The sequence below is a fragment of the Strongylocentrotus purpuratus genome, unplaced genomic scaffold, assembly GCF_000002235.5.
Source record: "Strongylocentrotus purpuratus isolate Spur 01 unplaced genomic scaffold, Spur_5.0 spur5_scaffold_20, whole genome shotgun sequence".
Lineage (NCBI taxonomy): Eukaryota > Metazoa > Echinodermata > Echinoidea > Camarodonta > Strongylocentrotidae > Strongylocentrotus > Strongylocentrotus purpuratus.
This window is the reverse complement of record NW_022145606.1, coordinates 15,071,494-15,095,719: the sequence shown is the minus strand read 5'-3', so window position 1 is coordinate 15,095,719 and position 24,226 is coordinate 15,071,494. Positions and strand designations below refer to the sequence as shown.

The 24,226-nt window shown below is 36.4% G+C and overlaps 2 protein-coding genes across 3 annotated transcripts in view; one reads left to right on the top strand and one right to left on the bottom strand.

The window, feature by feature from the left end:
• The window catches only part of LOC763547 (Na(+)/H(+) exchange regulatory cofactor NHE-RF1), a 35,396-nt gene extending 22,389 nt beyond the window's left edge, over positions 1-13,007 (top strand). Inside the window, exons 2-5 of one of the 2 annotated variants that reach the window (XM_003730184.3) lie at positions 4,246-4,796; positions 5,584-5,907; positions 9,755-9,977; positions 11,470-13,007. In XM_003730184.3, coding sequence (XP_003730232.2) covers positions 4,246-4,796; positions 5,584-5,907; positions 9,755-9,937 — 1,058 coding nt within the window. In that variant the 3' untranslated portion in view covers positions 9,938-9,977; positions 11,470-13,007. Of the gene's footprint in view, positions 1-4,245; positions 4,797-5,583; positions 5,908-6,957; positions 7,540-9,754; positions 9,978-11,469 lie in introns of those variants that run through there. The other variant, XM_030992829.1, reaches the window with a different exon arrangement.
• Positions 13,008-18,452: 5,445 nt separating this feature from the next.
• LOC762353 (transforming growth factor-beta receptor-associated protein 1) overlaps positions 18,453-24,226 on the bottom strand; it is a 42,451-nt gene continuing 36,677 nt past the window's right edge. Inside the window, 4 exon segments of the mRNA XM_030992828.1 lie at positions 18,453-20,932; positions 21,615-21,687; positions 22,220-22,380; positions 23,277-23,492. Coding sequence (XP_030848688.1) covers positions 20,594-20,932; positions 21,615-21,687; positions 22,220-22,380; positions 23,277-23,492 — 789 coding nt within the window. The 3' untranslated portion in view covers positions 18,453-20,593.

The window sequence follows — 24,226 nt, the reverse complement described above, 5'->3', positions numbered from 1 at the left end:
TCAATTTTTCTCAAAAGTAGAATGGTTTTAGTGGCTAAAATTTTTAGTGCTTATAATACATCCACAGGGGCATCTTAATATATCAAAATTCTACGGAATCACTATCCACCCAATTTTCAAAATTTCCCAAAACTTTGTATTAACTTTAAAAAAGTCACTGTGTATCTTGAATATGATGATCAACTGTAAGAGATAAAATCATATTAAATGAATAGCCTTTAAAAAAATATCTGAAACTTTGAACTTGATTTGTTTACTCAGAGGTGGGTATATTTGCTCTTCGACTTGAAATTTAGACTTCTTTTGTGCGAGATTACACACATGTATTCTAACAAAATAAGAGGAATGCCCACGTACAGTGTAGCCTTTTTTGAAAATGATTGATTTAATCATTTGTATTGTGTCATTTGTGAATGCGTTGAATTAGGGTGCAGCCAATACTCATTGCCTATATGAAATGAGCACCGTCTAGCCCACATGGGGAGGGGGAGGGAGGGGGTAAATTGATGACACTGTATGAGAGAAAGAGAGAAAAATTATAAGTGGTTATAATTAAACATAGTATGCTACACAAACTAAGTTATTCATAATCATATGTACAGAATGTACTTGAACATCCCAGCTAGACCACACACTTGTTTAGACCAAAATAGACCACACATCTTATTTGCACTATTACCTGTATCAGCCTACTGTGTACTTTTGGAATGGATGAATGAAAAGTCCTCTGTTAAAAGCCAGAAGGGCGTTACCTCTGCTTTCAACTAACGCTACATTTACCATTTTTTACAACGTATTTTCTCCATACATACATGTACATGTAGATGCAGACCTGCAGCACAACCCGTTTACAAAGACCACCTGCCTAGAGTGGCCATTTGTTCGATCTATTTAAAGGGTAGTCATTATATTTGTAGCCAGGTTTGTAAATTGTAGATTATCCTTACAACTTTAATAGGATGGATTAACTTTGAGTGTGAACAGCCCATTGTGAGGCTAGTATTCATGACAAGAGTCAGTGCAATATGATACAAGTCAACCAGTATTCATTGCATGCTGGAAGGGCTGTGTTCTCACCTTGGGAATGTTGACTACAATAGAGCATTGTTGAAAAGTACATGTGTAATTAATAGAGGGATTTAACTTTGAGCATGAACAAGGTCATTGTTAGGCTGGTATACATGTACATGACAAGAGTCAGTGCAACATGACACAAGTCAAACAGTATTCATTGCATCCTAGAAGGGTTGTGTTCCCACTTTGGAGATTAACTACAATAGAATATTGTTAAAGAGAAGTTCACCCCTTGGTCGTTACTGCTTCGTTAGCTGCGAGTTGGTGCCAAATTACTTTTGTACTTTTGTAGTTTTGTATTAATACAATGGACCCACACACATCAATGCAGTTCAATGGAAAAGGGTGGATTCCATTGAATGCTGACAAGAGAAGAAAAAAGAGAAGAGTAATTAGCTAGGTTCGCCCAAAATTTTGTAAATGTTCAACTTTGTCTTCTTTATTAATTAATACTGTGATGGCTCAGTGAATGCAAATTCTTGTTAGAGGTCATTGTTTTAAACTTTGAAAACTTGTTGTTTGGGTCCCATGTGAACTCAAGTTGTGTTTAATAGTGGGTCATTTGAGCTTTAGCTACACTGTAAAGTTAAACTTAAAGTCGAAAACTACCAGTACATGTGTGCGATGTTACATGTATGATGCGAACATTGCTACATTATCTATAGTTTAAGCAAAATACAGTACAATGTTGAAAGCCTTGACCCAAAATGTGGGCACAGCGCTTTTCAGATGTGAACTTTGATACATGACAAATATTCATCTTCATCTCAATAAATGCAACAATTAAGGTATTATATTGAATGAATGATCGAAGAGAATTAAATATTTGTGCATTACAGCAAATTTAACTCGGATAATTCCACAAACGAAATGACACAAAAGAGGGGTTAAAAAAAGACCTGCATGAATTTTGACTGCCCACGTTTTGTATGTTCTTGCTTTATGTCAGTGCAAAGTCTACTCCTACAGGGTGTCCAGAAAAAAAAAGAAAAGAAATTGTTTCATTACATTTTATTTATATATTTCCACATCAAGATAACAATGATATATATATATAATCTTACAAATACAAATATGCAATATTTGAAGTAGGAGTATCATTAAAAGCACATACATAAAATGGCTTGTTAAAAATGATCCTCACAAAACATACAGAATAACAATAACTTTGGTGTACAATTTACATAAAATCAAGATTAAAAAAAAGGGGGGCAGATAAAGAAAATACATGTAGATGATGAATTACAAGCAAAAGGTGATATAAAAAAGAACAAACAAAAATACTTTGAAACTTATTTTCCTTCATTTTCTTGATACATACATGTAGTTTCCAAAATATCCTAATAAAATACATTGAAAATGACAGCCCAATTGAACAATTTCTTCATTTTATTTATTTGTTTTATTTTTGATGTCTTGTACACTGTCGATCATTAGACAGCTCAATTCAGCTCAATCCTAATTCTTCTTTTCTTTTGTTGAGACACCTTATACCACTTAGCACCTATACATTTAGACTTCTAAAAGTATTTACAATGCGTTGGTTGATAGCTGTTTCCCTGTTGACTTTGCACTATAATGCAAGAAATTACTAATGCATGCTGTAAGTACATGTACATTACACCCAGCATGACATCACTGCTGCATAACTTGCCCGTTAATTTTAGCCCTGCACGTCAAAAGTTAAAAATGGCTGGCAAATAATTGGGGTTCTACAGTCGTATACCAGTATGAGTGAGACACTTTGCAGAAGGGTGTTTACTTTGGGACATATGAGCTGTTAGCTTTTCATACATTGTGTATTTACTTGGTCATGTACAAATAACCTGAGGGATGTATTTAGCTAATGAAAAGTGATATTTAATACCATGTTAAATAGAACCTTTTGTTTTTCTGGCTATTGTGTGATACGCCCCAAAATAGTTTTTTCTTTTTCTTTGAAACTTTGATTACACATTCAAAACTGCCTTGGCGACTACATGTGTTGAAAGACTGCATGTCTGTATAGATCACAATCCCCCTCACTCAAATAGTGTGTTTATTGCAACTTTTCTTTTAATAATCCAACATACAGTCAAGCTTGCTTTAGTGACCACCTGTCTACAAAGACTACGGTACATTTTTTGTTTCCCTTGAAAATGGTTTCATGTACTTTAGGCACCTGTACATAAAGACCACCTGTCTATAAAGAGTTAAAGACCACTTTTCTTGTCTCCCTTGGGTGGTCTTTATAGACAGGTTTCACTGTATATGGACTGGACAAGAGAAACAAGACACATGCATAATTTCCCCAACTTGAAGCTGCTGGTATTGACTATTAAAGTACCGGTATATGAAAACAAGCTCTATTGCTAACTTGCGTTAGTGCTATTTTGTCTTCTGGGTTTTACATGGTTTTATATGAGAAAAAAATACAAGTCTTCTTATCAAAGATAAATATCATGTACACTGAAACCTGTTTATAAAGACCACCCAAGGGAGACAAGAAAAGTGGTCTTTATAGGCAGGTGGTCTTTATGTACAGGTTCCTTTAGTACATGTTTCGATGAGAAACCATTTTCAAGGGAAACCACAAAATTGGTCTTTGTAGACAGGTGGTTACTATTTTTTTTTTTACTGTACTTGGATGATATTCAGGTGAAACAGCACTTGCCCTGGTGGCATTTGCTTTTATTTTGTCAAAAATATGGAGTCTAGATTAGGGAAGTTGTGATTGGGTTATACATGTACATGTAGGTTACGTTTACAGTTTTATATCTACATCTATGTTTAGGGTTAGGGTTAGACATGGTGTTTGGGGTGAGGGTTGAAATTAGGAAATTAGATAGTGTCATAAATTTACTGTCTAGCAATTGTTGCTGGAGCATGTGGATCAGTTTCTAGATGAGTCAATGCAAATTTCTAGATGAATCAATGCTAATTTAATATATGTAACACCCTTTTTAAACAAATATTATCTATTTTTACTTATCTGAAGGGACTTGCAAGCCAGATCACTAATAGATCAGCCGCAATCTACTATTGCACACCTATTTTTTTCTTCTCACAAAGACTAAAATTGACTTTAAGTTGGACTTAACTATGGCAGGCCATTCTTAGTAATCCAGTTTGTTATGTCACATCTCACATCCAATTTCTAAATATTACTCTCCGTTTCTTCTCGCCTCGTAGGATCAGCGGCCCAACTAGCCGGCCTATGCACGGGGGACAGAGTCATCGAAGTCAATGGCACCAACATCGAACGCGAAACACACACACAGGTGGTCTCCCGGATCAAGGCCGGGGGCAGCTCAACCATCCTGCTCGTAGTCGACAAAGAACTCGATAGATACTGCCGGAACAACAGCATCACGATAAAAGCGAGCATGGCGGATGGTGGCGTGGGGGAGGATTCGCCACGTGTGAACGGCGACCATCTGGAGTCGGAGGGTATGGTCCCCATGAACGGGGACGCCAGTGGTATGGGGGGTCATGAGGTCATCGAGGCGAGCATAGAGGAGCACCAGGAGTCGGCGCCAGAAAGGCAGGAGGAGGAGGAGGAGGAAGACGAGCATCCGTACGCGGAGGTGGAGAGGAGGCAGGAGCAAGAGGATGAGGATGAAGTGGATGAGCAGTTTGCGGCGGTCTTGGCGGGTGCGACGATAGAGGATGGAGAGAGGAGAGAGGTAGAGGAGGATGATGTCGTCCAGGCAGAGGAGGTGACGATGGAAGAAAGCGTTCCAGTGAGTGAAGTAACGTTTATACAGTAACGTTCTTGCGCACCTCAGCTGTGCAGGAGCAGCTGGTTATGTATTGTCCATGGACATGTACAATGCCTTTAGTTCCTGGTATTGTGCATAGTAAATAAATGATCAGCCTGCTCTGCGCAGCTAAGGTGCACATGAACATTACTGTGGAACGTCTTTAAATGCAGAACACCCCAACATGAATCAAAACAATGTGTCAGGGTCATGGACAGGCTAAAGGCTGTTCAGATATGACGCCACAAGCTGCCACAAAAAGGCTGCTGTATTTTGATTGTAAATGAATAGCACTGTACCCAACAAAGGTCCTTTACGCACACATTTTTATTTAGCTATAGATCTGTGTATAAGATACAGAAGTTAAAGTGAATTGTACTAATGTCGTACTTTAAAAACAATTGCTGCGTTTTACTGCTTCAATATATCTGAGCAACTGGTTAGGGTTAAGATTCTTGCAACCTCATTGGTCAATTCTTAATCACATGACATGCGATAAAAGTAATGTTGAACAGCATCATCCTCTAGGCGTGCAACTCCGTTTGATCAATTTGCATCATTGCACGCTGAGGTCAATAACGATGGACAAAGTATATTGTGAGGAAAGTGACTTCACCGTGCAATGGAACAAGTGGATCAACGAAATTACACTCTGACTTCACAATAAAAATAAAGTAGGGTACGCGCTGCGCAGGGTACGTGACTGGTACACGCATGAAGACTCTCAAATCTATGTTTTTTGACATATTTTCATGACCTTTACAATCAGGGTCCACCCATGGATAGAGATGAAGATTCAGATGTTAGCCTTCCAGAGCCAGAACCAGAACCGATCCTAGAGGCAGCCACCGTTCCTGTCGTGGAATCTGCCCCACCCGTAGCAGACACAGAGACGGATTACCCCGGTTACACGGAAGAGCCCGAACCAGAGCGAGAACCAACACCAGAACCAGAGAGAGAACCAACACCAGAACCGGTGCGAGAACCAACTCCAGAACCGGTGCGGGAGCCAACGCCAGAACCGGTTAGAGAACCAACTCCAGAACCGGTTAGACAACCAACTCCGGAACCTGTTGTTCATAAACCGACCAGGGTAGGTATATCAGGGTTTTTTAAATATTTTTTTTTATTGGTCCTATTACCAGTTTTTGCTTACATAGTGTCTGGGCTTAAAGTAAATGGCATACAGTTCACCCTAATACCTCAATCACAACGACAAACCAACCCCACACCGAATATAAGCCAACCCATTTTGGAGGCAATTTTTTGCTCGGTCTGTTGTCTGTCTGTCTGTCTGTCTGTCTGTTGTCTGTCTGGTCCCTATCTTATAAAGACTTGATATCAATCTCAACTTATTTGCGACTGATAGTAATTGCAAATTATGTAAATAAGATATAGAAGACTGCCAACTTGCGATTGATTCGGATCACTGCAACTCTTTATAAGACGGGACCCTGGTGTCATGTTGGAGTGACTAGGGTATTATTTAAGGTACACCTGTAGATTGGCAAACTGTTGTGGCACGAAAAGATGCATCCCAAAAGAAAATAGTTTTATCCCACAACGGTCGATCAACAGTTTTAGGATATGGAGCTGGTAAATGCAATGTACTGCATGAATTAGGTTTCATATTAACTAAAGAGTCAAATAAGGCCTGCACAGAACCCAAAGACCGTTCTAAGTCCTGTGTGCACCGTTTTATGTTATTATCTATTTTCTGTATTCTCCTTACCTTTATCTGTTAACCATGAGAAGTTTCTTGTAGTTTCTACATGTACAATTAACACCTGAATTATTCATACTCTTACCAAGTTTTGTCATTTTTTAAGTACTTGAAAAAATTTGATTTGTTTTACTTTTAGTTTCTTAAGAATGTGATATCAAAGCTTAGAGTATACGCAATTTCAACAAAGGCCCTAATTACACCAGTCCATCTTTCATTCTTGAATTACGAATTAAACAAAACCATCAAATTTACAAGAGGTATGAATAATTTTGATGTTAGCTTAACATTTATTTTAATTCCCATCTGTCTTGATATCCTTAGCAATATTCCAAGCTTTCTTCAACTAACAAAACCACTTTTGTCTTCTTCTTTTTCCTTTTCTCCTCATCTAACTTTCTTTTATGTGATACGATTCAGAATTGCCGGACGCCGTCAATTTCTAAAATTATATACAGAAGGAAAAACGTTGTTCGGTTTCTCACAATATTTTACCCGTGTTGTTTTCCGGTTCAAAATTTCAGTTAGATTTACTGGTAGCTTATCGTAATTTCTATTAAAATCAAAGCTGTAATGGTTTATAGAAATAACTTGTAATATAAATTTCTTCTTTATCACTTTGATGAAGATCAAATAAAACTTAATTCTAAAGAAGGCACTTTGAAGTCTGAAAACATTTAAATTGTAAGTTTTGAAAATATTCTTTGGAGGTTTTCAAGGTGCAGAGATAATGTAAATTACATTTTTGTTTCATCTCTCTCTCTCTCTTTCTCTCTCTCTCTCTCTCTTTCTCTCTCTTTCTCTCTCTCTCTCTTATTCACTTATGTAAATCATTCCTCTCAACATCCCTCCTTATATTATCCTTCACCTTGAAGACTCTACTCGGTCAATGGCATATTATAAGTGCTGTCTTTATTACAGCTGTTATTATCATAGAAAATATATACCGAAGTATAATTTGAAATACATGTTATATGAAATAAAAGTATATGTTGAAGTAAAGAAGTACAAGTACACTGCATAATGAAGCACCTTAGTTTATAATGAAAGCAAGCTATTTTTCTGTATTGAAAGGTAGAATATTCCTCCATATTTTTTGAGAGAGGGAATCGTGTTTCTGGGAAAAACTCATCTTAATGACTGTATAATGCTGTTGGAATCATTTTATTATCATGTTTGCATATTCAATTTTTTTAATTGATTTGATTAGTAACATGAGTCATCATTTTCATTCATTTGACCTTTGACCTTTCAAGGCGGTTCTGAAGTAATGATCGTGCCCACCTGAGCTCTACAGAGCCAGCTGATCATCTATTTTAGATGCACGATACCGTTAACCCCAGGGTGGTGTTTCACAAAGACTAATTAAGATCAACTTTAAGTTGGACTTAACTATGGCAGGCCATTCATGTCACTGTTTGCTCACACTTATCACTCTCAATTATGATCTTTAGATAATACTTTTTCCTTCAATAATGTACTATCAAAAAATGTTAATTATGTAGATTTGTGACCATGATTTGTACGTCCCTTGAAAGACAAATGCCAATAAATAAAGTCGATCTTAGTCTTTGTGAAACACTCACCAGGGGGGTGTTTCACAAAGATCCCAAGTTGAACTTATCTCCAAGTTGGACTTAACAATTATGGAAAGCCATTAGCATCTTTGAAAATATTTTGTAAAAGTTATTTTAAAAGGCATAAAATGTTGATTCAAATCTTTCATATTTTCTATCACCAAGGTGATTTCATGTTCTTGATGTGGAATTTATAAAAAGTCTAAAATATTTGAATTTCTGCTTTTGAATATATTTCATTTTAAGGCTCCAATGGCTGTCCATAACTTTTAAGTCCAACTTAGAGATAAGTTCAACTTAGGATCTTTGTGAAACACCACCCCCAGGTATTATGCATGGTGAATACACATACCAAGCTGGCCCTCTGTAGCTTAAGTGGGCACAAACGTTACTGTGGAACGCCCTTAAATCTTTTATTTTGCATGGGTTGAAATATTTCATTGTCTTCACACGTTCATAAGAATCTTTTCGTTTAAAGATCATGGTCATTATCGAGAAAAGCTTATGAACTTTAGTCCACGTTTAAGTTGGAGATTTTTATATGTTGATTTTAAGGAGCACCAAATCTCCCAAATTCCCTCTTCCAGTGAAAAAAATTTACATAGAGTGCAATGCAAAACAAATTTTAGAATGTTATTTTCAGGCAGGAAAGTTTGGAAAGTAGCCCCCGAAAAATATATATTAATTTTGTCCCTGCCCCCTTCCCCTATATGAATCCTTCAGAATCCCATTAATTTTTATCAAAATTCCACAATGATTTGTTTTCTCTCTCTTGAATAGACAAAACTTTGTTGTACTGTAGTTAGGCCAGTGGATGAATGCAGTCTGGCTTTTGAGGAGATAAATCCATTTTAAAAATTTGATATTCAGTTAGAAGTTATGTTCTAAGGCTCCCATGTAGCGTCAGTAAGAAATTCATACATGTTTTTAGATGTAAAGAGAAATGGGTTTTCGGATTATACATCAATGTTTATGTATACATGCATGATGACGATGTGTGTGGGTTAAACCATTAGGATGTATTTGTTAACACATTTTGTTTGGTTGAGGGTATACATAAACAATGTTGAATGGAGTATGGAACAAGGAGAGCCCTCCCCCTTCCTTCCACCCCCCTTCTATAAAGTCTCCAATGGTTCATATTTTGGTGGTAGTTGCTATGATTTGAGGAGTAAGGTTTTCTGAAATTATAAAAATACTTTCTGTGAGAGCCTGCAACAAACCATGGGTGGATGAAGTACAGGTGAGTTTGTAAGCCCCCCCCCCCCAAAAAAAAAGAAAGAAAAAGAAAATGAAAAAAAAGAAGAAGAAAGAATACTAATTAATAAATTAATGATAGAAATATTACTAAAGAAAGGAATGAAATATACAGGGGAAAGGGAAAAGAAAAAAAATTAAAAAGTTGAGGAAGAGGGAAATGATTTTGCATAATTTCAAAATAAATTGTTGATCTCAGTTGTGAAAAGTTTAGTTCTTTGTAAAATATTACATGCGTTCACATCCGACTAGATCACTGCAGACTTTAATATCTCTACAGTTGTATTGTTGTTTACAGATATAATCTAACACTAATATCTAGTCTAAAAATGGACAGCAGCCTGATTTTAATTGATTTGATTTCGTTTTTCTTCTCCGTATAGACCGAATCAGTACCTCCCTCGAGACCCACTGCCCCGCCCACATCCAGACAAGCTAGTCTAAACGTGGACAGCAACAAGTCCAGCATGGAGAAGGCCCGGATACTGGCTGCAGGGAGGAAGAAGAAGAAGCAGGCATCCTCCAAGAACTGGGAGGATAAATATGCAGCGTTTAATCAGCTATAGGAAGGTGCTGGGGTGTGGTTTTAATTGTGCGTTGTAACAGGTAGGTATTTGATAGGTTTGTGATATAATACAGTGAAACCTGTCTATAATGACCATCCTAGGGATACAAGAAAAGTGGTTTTTATAGGCAGGTGGTCTTTATGTGAAGGTGCCAATAGCAGAGATGCCAACTGTTCCGTTTTTGCCGTATTTGTTCCGTTTTTTCGCTATGAATACGGCAGTACATTTTTTGTATGTTTTGTTACGTTTTTTTAAATTTTTTTTTTTTTTTTTTAATTTTTAAATTTTTTAATTTTTTTTTTTTTTTCATTTTATTTTTTTTGTTAGTGATATTTTTCTTAATTTCTGATCATGGGCTTTGTGTCGTAAGTGTATTATGCACCTACATCTTAAAACGATGCACGCAGGATGGTGATACGGGCCCCAAACTGCGCACATTGCGAACAACCCACGTGTGATGTATGCACGTCGCGCTCCGATCCGGATACGTATACGTGGTACTGCCTGGTTTTTTAAGCTCCTCGATTGGGCGATATGTTAAGTTGAGAGATTTTTTCAAAAATACTGTTTTTTGTCCAAAAATACTGTTTTTTGCTCTTAAGAATACTTATTTTTGTTGAAGAAGGTTGGCATCTCTGCAATAGTACATGTTTGAATTAGAAACCAAAGGGAATGAAAAAAATGTGGTCTTTGTAGGCAGGTGGGTTTTGTAGACAGGTGGTCACTAAAGCAGGTTTGACTGTAAACTACAAATACAATAATAATAATAATGTATGAGATTTTTAGGGCACTAGGTCCACTGAAAAGCTAGTGCTTGAGGGATACTTATGAAACAAAACAGCATAGTAAGCAACGAAAGGGAGGTAAGATAGGACTTTCAAGAATTACAGAGCAATTAATTATATGATGAATGAAACGGATGCATTTTAAGATTATTTTGAAACACTCCAACTGATCTGCTGTTATGAATATCGCTTCAAAGACCCTGCATGAGCAAAGGTTCCACCCCCACACTTTAGTACTTTTAGGAAGAATAAGAAAACCAGAGTTCTGAGAGCGTAAAAATCTGGACAGAATGTCAAAGTCCTATTGCACTGTGGAGCAGAGCTATGGACGCAATGAAATAAAGCAAAATAATTATGGCTGCTTTGGGGGGGGGGGGGGGGGGGTAAAGGAGTTTGTATTTATGATGAATATTTTGGATGAATTTTACATTAAAAATAGTCAAACATTTCTAGTAAGGCCACCCAAGAGGAAAACACAAGCAAGTGACCACTGTACACAGGTTGCCTTTCCAGACAGGTTCTTCAACACACATTTTCTCCCAGAAGGATACAAAACGTGTGACCAGTCACTATAGACAGGTTTGGCTGTAACGGGGCAAGATGTGACTGGGTCTCTGCTATCATTTGAGGAGGGTTCAAGCAGATATTCTATGACCCTTTTCTATTTAGTTCAATTCATTTCCTTTCCATTTATGCATTATTTCAATAAATTCATTTATCGCTTTTGGTTTCTCTTTTCCTTGACAGTATATACATGTATTTCTTCATGCTTCCAATTCTTCGGTATGTGCTCACCACCGACTCTGCCTGCGTCTCCTCCTGATTAGTCAGGTGATCAGAGCTGGTCACATGATCATCCCAAGTCACCTGATTACTACCACCAATCACATGATCATCCTAAGTCACCTGATTACTACCACCAATCACATGATCATCACTGGTCTCATGGTCATTGCTAGTCACCTGATCAATCTCCTCGCCTGGTTAGGTCTTGACCAGCAGCGATACAATGGATCAGCTATGAGAAGAGCGCCATCTATTGTCAGCAAACCAGTGTATAATGGTACAGGCACACAACATATGTGATCACAAACCAGTACATATTATATCAATATTTCTCAGTACTTAAACAAGATGTACTCTAGTGCGATTAAGACGTGTAAAGTTGATAGATATTTTATGGTATATTTTATCCAAAGATATGAAATAAATACGTATATAGCTACTGAATAGATCATTATTGGAATGACTTGGACATTGGTCCGAACTTGAAAGCTTTTCCAAGGTTTGACTGACCAAGCAACAACTAATGCATGGAATTTGTTTGGGTCATAAAGGGTGGCCGTTTGAACAGCTAATGGAATGAGTTGGTTCTATTGGATACCTTTTGCCAAGAAGAAACATGCATTGAATTTTATTTTTTATCCGCAACGGTTAATCTAGCCATATTTTTAAACGGAGGTTAACCAGTTCATAGTGGCAAGTTTTTCTTGCATGGCCCTTACTGATAGACAAAGATTGAATGCATCATGAATGGTCTGTTAATAGATGAATAATCATAGGATCACAATACGCTCAAAATGGCACTTGATGTCCTCTAGAACTTCTACCATTTTAGTTGTGTATTGAGAATAGTATGATCTATTTCTTAAGCTGTATATATTTTAAGTGTATGAGTGCATGCCATTTCACGATCACACGTTCACACACAACATGTGTGCAGTATTTCAAACAGATTGTCGGCTAAAACTTGATCTTGAAACTGCATAATAGATTTAGATGTGAAAGAAAAACTTCTAAAGCAAAGTTAGATTGTTTTGCTTCCTCTCATGTAGCTCGTCATAAGATTATCATATAATAATTCATGAGTGGGTTATCGTCCGCTAGCAGATATTTTCGAAACTAGTTTTCATGTTGCCAGTTGCATTTTGCAGCTTTTAGCCTTTATCTCAAGACACTTGAATTTTGTGACTCAGCACTTGAACTATTTGAAGTAGTCTCATAACTTTCTATGACTTCCAATTTCTGTTATGTCAAAACGTGCATGTACCTTGGAAAAAAAGCAATGAAATAAGCACGATTCTGTGTCAACAATATCATTCCTTTCGATTTCACCTCAAGTTTTGTTTGAAATTATAGTTTGCTTAGTCTTTCTGCATCATTTATTCACAAATATCTGTGTTGGTACGATAACGTAATGTTTATGTTGCTGTAGTCACACACATTTTCACAGTGATTTTTAATCTTGTTCGATACCCTTATTTTGAAAGTGTGTAAATTCAAAAGATGTGTAAAAAAGACTCTAGGTCTTGTAGGTGCAAAACAAATCATCCTTGAGCATTTCATGACACCTGTTGGGAGGGGAGGGAGGGGGGGGGGGTGGATTCTAACCTCCACAAAAAGAGAAATATTTTGTACCAAAATCAATACTTGCTGTACGGTATACAATGTACATGTAACTCTTTAAAGGTAATACAAAGTTTTGGTATAGGGTCATGAATTTGGTTCAAATGAACATATTGGAAGCATATGCGATCCTACAATATTCAGTGATCGTTGTCGCGGTTGAAGTGATGAAATTGTAAATAATAAACTCTTTATGTTGTATAGCGCCCTCTCAAGATCAATATATTAATTTAGCTATAAAACAATGTTCTCTGAATAAAATCGACCGATTTGCTATTACCGTTTGGAATATATATATCACAAATACATATTCTGAGATTTTCATGGTCGCAGCTACCATCGTATGGTCGTAGGCGCTATTTGAAATTAATCAAAATTTACCGGGAGCACCGGTAAATTTGTGTATTCAATGAAAACAAAGTGTTTTAGGGGCTAATTTTGTTAGTGCTTATAATACATCCATAAGGGCATCCATATATATCAAAATTGTAAAGAATCACTATCCAGCCAATTTTCAAAATTTACCAAAACTTTGTAATACCTTTAATGATATCAACCATCCTTAGAATAGTTTTAGATAGTATCACAAAGCAATAGTATTTCCATACAGAATATTCAAGTTCATGTTTGTGGAAGCGTAGGGCACATACATGTAGTAAGCAATAGAAAAGGATAATCCATACTGACTTTGTATAAAGAAATTCTTGAAATATGCGTGTGAAACTGTCAATGAAGTTTAGTGTGATTGTTTAATGCATGTTTCGATCACAGACGAAAGTGTTCCTGAAAATGCAAGATTATAATTATAGATATTTTTCTACGAATTGAAACTTAAATGAATCTTATAAAAGTACTACTTTTGTTTCTGATTTTTATTCCTTACTCTCTTTATCAGTCTTGTATAAACTAGTTGTTAAAGGATTTTTTTTTAAATGTTTGAAATTTAGTACTACTTTATGATTATATGCTGACAATGTGTTGTGCTGTATATGCAGATAGAATTTAAAACATGACAAGTTCGACCTACAATTTGTGGTGGTTGTTATTGTTGAAAAGGTATTTAAACAAATTACTTATCAAAAGCAGCAGTGTTGATGTTTATGGTGCATACAAATGGTTTATATGAAAAGTATATGCTTCAAAGAGGAGAGGCAAGGAAAATGAGAATTCTAGAAATGTTTTAAAAACGTGAAGTACAGACATTTTAATGTCCGCAAATTATTGAAGTACATGTAAATTGTAATTTAAATTGTGCAAAGATCTGATTTCAATGTTTCCCAACAATAATGCATGATTATTCAAAAATTTGAGCTTGTTTACTGAAAATTGGATCATTAAAGTTGCTGTATATAATTGTCTATTAAAATCAGAACTACAAGAGTTGGGATGGCTGAGGGCAGTATATAGATTCAACCATAGTTTGATGAGACAGAGAGTTATGCCACAGGAAGTTGCTTCTGATCTGTCAGCCATTTCATGGGTTTCAAATACATGTAGTCCCTCCCATAGTTTTTTGTGGGAGGAAACTACATATTTGGAGCTCCATGATTTGACCTATGACCTTACTTACATACTGCACTAATGTCACCATGACATCTCTCTCTCTAAATTTTGATATCATATCAACTTCAAATCACATTAAATTGCCTTTGAATTATGCATGATTAATTGTGTGTGAGTCGTGAAAGGTTAAATGCTGTTATATAATAGTGTCTTATTGTGTGTACTATTCATCAGTTCCTTGGCCCTGTTTCACAAAACTTATCATCAATAACAAGTAACAATAACTGTTATAAGCTACTGAAATCGTGCTATTTGATTGGCTGACAGCAAATTTGTCATAGAAATTCAGCATTTGTTATTCATAAGAAGTTTTATGAAACAGGGGCCTTATGTGTTACTATCATCAGTGTGTATACATGTAGCTATGGTATAATTTGACTTTGATAAACCAAACCATGGTTCTAAGATGTGGTTGATTGTGCTTTTTAACTCTTTCAGGACGAGATTTATTGTAAGGGCTAAATTAATCACGTTTTGTTCTTTAAATTGGCAACAATTATATATTTCTTTTATTGCTACAAAATATAATGTCTCCGAAGATAGTATACATTGTTGAGAATGTTTTTGAAAAATCTGTAAAAAGTGGCCCATTTTTATTTTAATAAACCTGATTTTTGAATTTCTCATTGTGTTGCCAAGTTAGAGATTTTAAAGCTTACTTTCCTTTTAAAGTTTACTGGCATCAAACGCAATATGGTCATGAAACAAGAACGCATACATTTTGCCTTTTCTCCTCGTACACCTGGCATATTTTGTAGGTCTCTGAATCAAGTTATTTAGCGAAACCACAAAATGTGGAATGATTGTCGTGAAAGGGTTAACGGTGGTGCAACACCCTTCAAATTATGATTGAGATAGCATATTCACACTTGTATCTATATGGACCAAACTTTGTATTTTACTGTACGATTATTGCTTAAATAAGGCGTCACCTAAATGTTTTTCTTCTTCTTCTTCATCTCTTAATTTTTACGGAGGTGGATTTCTTTTAGCCATTTGAGTTTCTAAGACATTTAAAAAAGTCATTCTTCCAAAACTAGATTTGATTTTTTGTCTTCTTCTTATTAGGAAGGGTGACAGTTAATGTAGAGGTTCCAAACTTTTACGCAAATCCAGTACCTGTATTTCATTTGAGTAGTGTAAAAGCATTTGTGTTGGAATGACCAAAATATCTAGAAAGCGTGTTCAAGTAGCTATAAGATGTATGAAATTAATCAAACCATCATTTTGTGCACATGCATACTTTAGTTCTAAAAAAGTCATTCAAAATAAACATTTCATATTTGCATATATACTTGCATACCCAGATAAACGCATTGGTACTATACACTGAATGTGCGTGTAGCGATAGCATTTAGATTTAGGTAAAGTCATGAATATAGGAAAACCTTCAAAATTGGTGCATTATCGTGCATATATATGTCAGATATATTTGTCAAAAAAATTTAAGTAATTTTGCCACATGTGTATAGTGATTAGTTTGAAAAGGAGAAATTATGGCTGTAAATAAACTTCTAAATATCTTATAAATGCATTTATTTTGTTATTATATCGAAAGATAAAGAGCTTGTATAATTAACCTTGCACCTGGGTTCGTCTTTTTGTTCATAAAAGCTATCTTTTGTATTTGCTGATGATTGTAATTTTGCTGTTTTTCGGGGAACTTTTTATTGCACATCGAATGTACTGTAGTTGTACAGGATAGGAGAAAAAAAAATCATGAAATATGTGAACGCTACCAAGACTTTGTAATAAATCTGTCATTTTCTTTGATATTTCATCCATTATTAGGGTTTTTTAATTGCTTCCTTTTCATCGCTATGATAATAAAATAAAGATATGAATCAAGAGATTTGATTATTGTGTGTTTTGTACTTCGTCAAAATTTACAGTTAAAAACTAATTTATCTATTTTAAATTTGGTGTTTTTTCAAACTCAAGAATGAAAGAATGAATTAAGGCCTTTGTTGAATAGGGTTAGATGTAAGCTTTTAATGAGTCACACTCACATCGGGACAAAGGAATTTTTCACTTAATTAAAAGAATACAAAACTGTAAGGGTATGAATGATTTAGTAATTAATTGTATTTTGTATAGCCAAGGAAGAATGCACCTTTTTAGCGTAGATATTATCTTTTCGGAGCCAGATAGAGGTGTCGTAGTGCAGTGGTTGAAGCGCTTGATTACAAAGGTTGAAGGTTCTATCCCTGACGAGTCACTAATGTCATTTGGCAAAGAAGGAGATGGTCAGACTCCCTGTTCCCCTATTCCCCCTCAATTACTCAATCTGAAGTGTGGTGGTATTTCTAGTTGCATCCAAATTAACCGAGAGCCCATGATTAAATATTAATATTTATAATCTTTTAAAGTCCACTCCAAATTTTATTAAGTTAAACCGAAAATGGAAATTCTTTTTGCCCAATTGATCGTGAGCCCGGCAGCCACTGAGCTCTATCCCTTTATTGTTGAACGCCAAACAAGGTAGCAGCAACTCCCGTCTTTTAACGTCTTTTGGTATGATGCGGCCGGGGGTTCGAACCCACGACCTCCCGGTAGTGAGGCGGACGCTCTACTGACTGAGCCGACACACTGGTATCGATACCGACGGCCCTCCAGAGTCACATGTTGGTTTCATGAACCCTCACAAAAGTTTTCAGAGGACCTTAGAGACAAACAGGTCTGTTAGGTTTTGGGGCTGTTGCTTTCATGAACGCTCACACAAACTCTCAAAGACCCTCTCTCTCGGTCATCGGTCGTAATCCATTCAAAACTATGCATAATAATAATAATAATAATTGGATTTATATAGCGCCTTTTCAAAAGGTTACAATGCGCTGTTTCTGAGACTATCAACAATGCAGGGAGTTGTACAGGCAAGTTTTCAGTTGTTTTTTGAAGAAATCTATTGAAGTACTGTTTCTTAAGAATGAGGGGAGTTTGTTCAAGAGATGTGGGGCTAAGGACTGAAAGGATTTGAAACCAGCCTGTTTACGGGATTTGGGAATGACAAAGGTAGGAGCTGATGAAGATCTAAGAGAATAGGATGTTCTCTGTTGCTGAAAGAGTGAGGGAATGTATAGAGTACCGAAGCTGTGACGTCATAAAAATCTATTTTTAGAATTTCTCAATTTTTTCTTCATTTTCTAAAAGAACATCAAAAATAATGTCCAAATGTCGAAAACCAATAGAATATGTTAAGTTTTGGCTGAGATATGACCATCTGAATAAATATACTCCCCATAGGAACTCGGTGTTATATGCTCTGGCTCCTAATGGTTAGGAGCCAGAGCATATAACACTGAATTCCTATAGGACATATATTCATTCAGATGGTCATATCTCAGCCAATACTGAACATATTCAATGGGATTTCGACATTTGGACATTATTTTTAATGTTCTTTCGGAATATGAAGAAAAAATTGAGAATTACTAAAAATAGATTTTTGATGACGTCACACTTCGGTACTCTATACAGGAAGGGTGGTCGACATAGATTTGAAAGTTTGAACAAGTATCCGGTATTGTGGTATAATTTTGGCTGAAATCTTTGGAAATTAATAATTTACCAAGGAGTTTTTATCATCAAATCAACACTATCTTCAATATATCTCGTCATTAATTTTTAGAGTATGAATTAAAATGTCTATGATATTTTTTTCTTCAAAACAACAAATTCTCTGTAAATGTTACTCTGCAACGCATGGAATTGGCCGACTAGAAACAACAAGAAGTAACAACAACAATGTACCATTGCCAAAATTTGTGTACACAGACATCTTTAATTGTACACATCTCTTTATATCCGGAAATCCCACAATTTCAAAGCATTATAAATATATCATATATGTTACAATGTACATCGCTACAAATTGAGTTGCATGAAAAACAAGATAAAATGAAGATGAGACTTTACGCCATTAATATGAATTGTGATACATGGTGATACAGTTAACAACTCAATTATTCATACCCCTTGTAAATTTGATTTTTGTTTGTTCTTTTGTAGGTTACTCTGTATTTTATACAGTTCGAACTGCACACAGAACACGGTACAGAAAAAGCACATGAAATGCCACATGTACCAACAATACAAAAAGCTTGATTGTAATTCCTACACAACAACAATAATATAATATAAAAGTAAACATTAAAATGTGAATAATTATTTGGTCAAGAATATATTTGCAAACACATGCAATGCTGGTTGAATGCTTGCTCAAATTGCACTTCAATAATATTAGTGTTTTATACACCACATTCAATTTACGCAACACAACTTACAGGGGCTATTTCGTGAGTGCCGTGCGCTTGGGAAATTCTCAAATCTACTGTAGGAATGTTTAATCTCTTACATAGAGATGACTAAGAACACTTTAATCCTTCATATTTTTTAGAAATAGAACGTTCTTCACCTGAAACGAGGAAGCTAGGTTGTAGCTCTTCTTCTTTCAAAATACCGGACTCTGCATCTTAAAACATTGTCACACAGCACATGATCTAGACAGAACTTGATTTCAAATGACTTTCAGCACTTTTATCCCAAAGAACTTCAACATAATAGGCCTATTCTTTTTGGTGTTGGCAATGTTTTATATGCAGTTTTGTGACTTTGAATAGAAAAAGAATGCAAAATCATATACATGATAATACTAGGCAAAATGCAACTTTGTATTATGGCTACACATACATGCCTGTGAGTGAGCAATTAGGATGAGGTGATGTTCACCTTACACCAAATGTGACCTTTAACCCTTTGTATTGCACACAAATAATCTCCCTGTGCACATATTATTGTATTTATCATGAGATGACCATACCAAAAACTTCAGGATTTTATGTAATTATTTCCAGTGCGTGATTAATCTATGGCAGTGATAAAAAAGTTGTGATGGAACTAATCAAGTCTGCAAATGAATAATTTGCATTGTGTTGGACAAAGCAATCTTTCCCCCAATTGATGCCTACTGTTTTGTGCAAATTTGCACATGTGGCAAATGAGTGAATGTGCATAGAGGCGAAAAAGTCAACCAAAGTGTTCAAAGACTGAATGTTGAGGCAATTAAAGTGTCAGAGATTTCAACTGCCGGTACTTTCTTTTGGGGCCAATAAAAAAATGCATTTTCCTAGATTTGAGGGATGTTTTTGTGCTTCTAACTTCCTTACTTTTTGCAGGAGGGGAAAAAGGAATTTCCCTGAATTTTTCTCTGATTTCGGGGTTGCAGGTCTACACTAACAGAGTAAGAAGATAATATGTGCTCAGATAGATGCCAAGTAAACTGGCCAGTTATACTCTGCATTCAATTTAATTCTACACATTCTTGTTTGGAAAAACTGCTTTTCTCAAAAGCCCATGATAGATCTGCTTACTTTGGACTAAGATTAAACAAAGTTCTGTATTGGAGTCTGTCTACATCTGCATGTATTTCAGATATCACAGTCTACAGATGAGAGTGCAGAGTTCAGAGTTAACAGTCTATAGATGAGCGTGCAGAAATGAGAGTTCACAGTTCACAGTCTACAGATGACACTGCATAGTTGAGAGTTGAGAGTTCACAGTCTACAGATGAGACTGCATAGTTGAGAGTTCACAGTCTAGAGTTGAGAGTTCAGTCTTCAGATGAGACTGTATTGTTGAGAGTTCACAGTTCACAGTCTACAGATGAGACTGCATAGTTGAGAGTTCACAGTCTAGAGTTGAGAGTTCAGTCTTCAGATGAGACTGTATAGTTGAGAGTTCACAGTTCACAGTCTACAGATGAGACTGCATAGTTGAGAGTTCACAGTCTAGAGTTGAGAGTTCAGTCTTCAGATGAGACTGTATAGTTGAGAGTTAAGAGTTCACAGCAATAAAAACCACTATGATCTGGTCAAGCATAACAAAACCACTCAGCAATGCTCTATCACGTCGACTCCTTGCGCGTACTGAACAACCGCCCCGTGACCGGACAAACCGCTTTATTCCTTGCGCACTGCGTATGCGTGATGACCCCGTTCGGATATCGCACAAAGGTCGGCTCACTGAACGGCCCCCGACAGACCTGGCACATCCGGTCTTCGGTGAGGGAGATGAGGCAACGGCTGTTGTCTACGATTTCCCCGCGCAGGTGCAGGTTCTCACTGCGGGTCAGGGTGTGTTCCACACGGGACATGCGGCTCCCGTGGGTGCTGGACCGGACCGCTTCGGAGAGGAAGCGTGAGATGAGACCCACTGACCAGGTTTCCGGAAGGAGCTGAAGAACCTGTCAAGAGAATGAGGGGAATGTGTCAGAACTTTTCATTTACTGGTGATGCAAATGGAGAGGTCCTCATGCAAGATAATGATAGAGTTTTTGTAAACTTCATTTGATAACCTATTTCTTCTGATCTATAGGGGGTGGGGGAGGGGCAGGTTGAAGAGGATCATTGTTTTCTGCATGGGGGAATCACAAGAAAAAATATTTCATGCTCAAGTGATGAATGAATTGTGCCTAAATATTAATTGGCAAAAATAAAATTAAAAGGTAGACATTAAGAATTAAACCTTCTAAAGCATATACAGAGGTAAAATATTAATTATCCTCAAATTACTATAAGTTGTATTATACTTATTTTGTCGGAGGAATGTGCCCCCACTCTCTTGGCTATGCTGCTCCAAACTACAAAGGGAACTTTAAAAAAAATTCTTATAACTTATTTTTCAATGTTTATGCAACGGATCCTCCTTTTCTCTTATTTCTTTATCTTCCCTTTTTTGTAAATTATATACAAGTAATTGTTATTTAGCCAGGACCAGTTTCAACAAGCCATTTATGTGCTTTTCATGACCCTCCCAATTCAGATATCTCATTATATATGTTGGTTTTTTTGAATATTTTATAATATTGTTTTTTATCTTGACGCAGAAATAAATGAATGAAAGAAAAAAATAAAAGAAGGACTTACTCTGACAGTATCAAAGTCAGCCTCTGGGCTGTTGAGCAGATTCATAGCAGGTCCTAGAAGGGAATCCTTTTTACTGTACCAAAGAAAGAGACAAAAAACAGAAGTCAAGGCTAAATATACTGATAGCAAATGCAAGGTAAATGTAAAGAAGGAAAAAAAAAAGAAAAACAGAGAGAAGAAAAAAATTAAAACAAAGAATGACACAAAGAGACAATTAAAAGGAGGATCCAAGCAAATCAGTACTGAAAGCTGATCAGCAAAAATCAGTGAGCAACATCAATATCCAATAAATTACACATAACTTCATGAGACCCAATTCATAGTTATTATAGTCGAACCTTCTTTAGTGACCACCTGTCTATAAAGACCACATTTTTTTCATTTCCCTTGAATATGGGTTCTGAATGAAACCTGAGTGAGTGTACTAAAGGAACTAGTACATTAAGACCACCTGCCTAAAAAGACTACTTTTCATGTTTCCCTTGAGCGGATTCATATACAGGTTTCAATGTATTATCAGTGATGTGGGACTGGTCCCTTAAAGGGAAGGATGAGTAGTGGGAGCAAAATTTTCCCCTTATGAAACTAGGTATTTGAACACTTACCCTTCCATTGGGTCCAGGTACACTGTGAGCAGGAGCTGGAACAGTCTTCTCCTGTAGGCCTGGTCCTGGTCCTTGGAGTTGACCATGCAGTAGTTCTCTGCGGCTCCGTAGTCCTGCAGCTTGTGGACCAGGATCCGAAGAGCTTTGTCGTGCTCCTCAAGCTGAGGGGTGGGGATAGGATAGAAACAATACAGTGATGATTGTGATAGTGATGATTTATGATGATGGTGATAAAGATAATAATCAGAATGATAATTTGATCTTCGTTTTCCGAAAGAGCAACAAAAATAATGTCCAAATGATGAAAACAAAGCATTGGCTGAGATATGACCATCCAAATAAATAGATTTCAATGGGAAATCACTATTATCAAAGCTTCTGTACTCTATACCAAACACAGGGAATGGCAGAAAAGAATAAAACCAGTGGTAAATTCTCCCTGACAAGGGTGATGACAATCATAATAAATATGGCAAATCAACCAGCAAATTGATTTGATCTGTAACAAAATCACCCCCTCTTGTGGTGCAATAACCAATCAATTCAAGGTATCAATAACAGCCAAGTTACCATCAATAGTAAACAAATATACCATGCACTGAGAGGCTCTAGTTGCAATTATGGATCGAGGTGGCAGGAATAGTGCTATTTCTGTCGCTGAGGAATCCATAATTTCACTATTGGCTTGAAATAGTGCATGATATACTTGTTTTATATTTTTCAAACCAACCTTATATATTAAATATTAATAATAATGTTTAGTGTCACTGAAGTTGTGTATACTGCAGGTGCTCTGGCTGGTGAGAGCAGCGCAGACGGACATAAAGTGACCGCGACCGATAGCACATTGATCTTGATCGATCGCATATCTATTATGTCATCCATGGTATAGTGCTATGGTATAGTGCACTTTACCACGGATGACGCCACGGTTACATCATAGCAATATTATGTTGGATCACGTGATGCTCTGTTGACCAATCACTGAACAGGATTTCATTGATCAAAAATGTAGTAAGTTTTATGCAACGGGCCCTGGTAAGTGCAGGGAACATACCTTTCCATACAGTATTGCACATTCTGCATACATGTCTGTCTCCTTGACCTTCCCTAGGATGAGCTGGACCCGATAGACGGAGGAGTCTTGGAGCAGGTGACGCAGCTTGGACCGGGCCAGGTCCAGGTCTAACCTAGGGACTGTCTCAGTGCTGGCCTTCATCTTCAGGACCTGGTCCAGGTACAGCACTGCTAGATGAGTGTGGTATTTCTCTTTCTGTAACAGAAAAAAGATGAGAAATATTACAAATATTAGATCAATCTTGTGTTTGAGCTTTCAAGAATAATGAAAATAAATCAACATTATTCCCACTGAAACTGTAGTAAGTCCTTAAATTCATGACTTGGACCAAGTTCAGCTTTGCTAGATGAGTGTGGTATTTCTCTTTCTGTAATTGGAAATGGGACAAAAATATTGAAATTATGTGAATCATTGTATGTTTTAGATACTGGTTAGGCACTTGTTTAGGCACTGGTCTAGGTACTGGTTTAGGCACTGGATTAGACACTCATTTATAGGCCTACATCGCTAACTGTGAGATTAGAAAAAGGACTAGAGCTCGAGTCCAGGGTTAGGTTGAGACTATGGGAATAGCAATGCCTCTTTAAGTATTGCATGTATCTGTGTGAAAAGGATCAAACATGAGAAAAAGAGAGTGAAATTCAAGCCTTGGGCTTATATTTCCAAACCCCTGCATGTTTCTCCATGCAGTATTACTGTAAATGTGTTATGATTGTAGCTACCTGTTTGAAGTCTACTGCTATTGTTGGTTAAATCTCATCTTGATCATACCATGCAAAAATGAATAGATGAATAAATGAATAAATAAACAAATAACTGAATAAATAAATACAAATTCTCCCTATTCTTCAAGTAACAAGTCTCATACAAATTCTGGTGTATTTATGTGTAGTAGACATACTCAAAGAGCACAAAGAATGATTTTATAT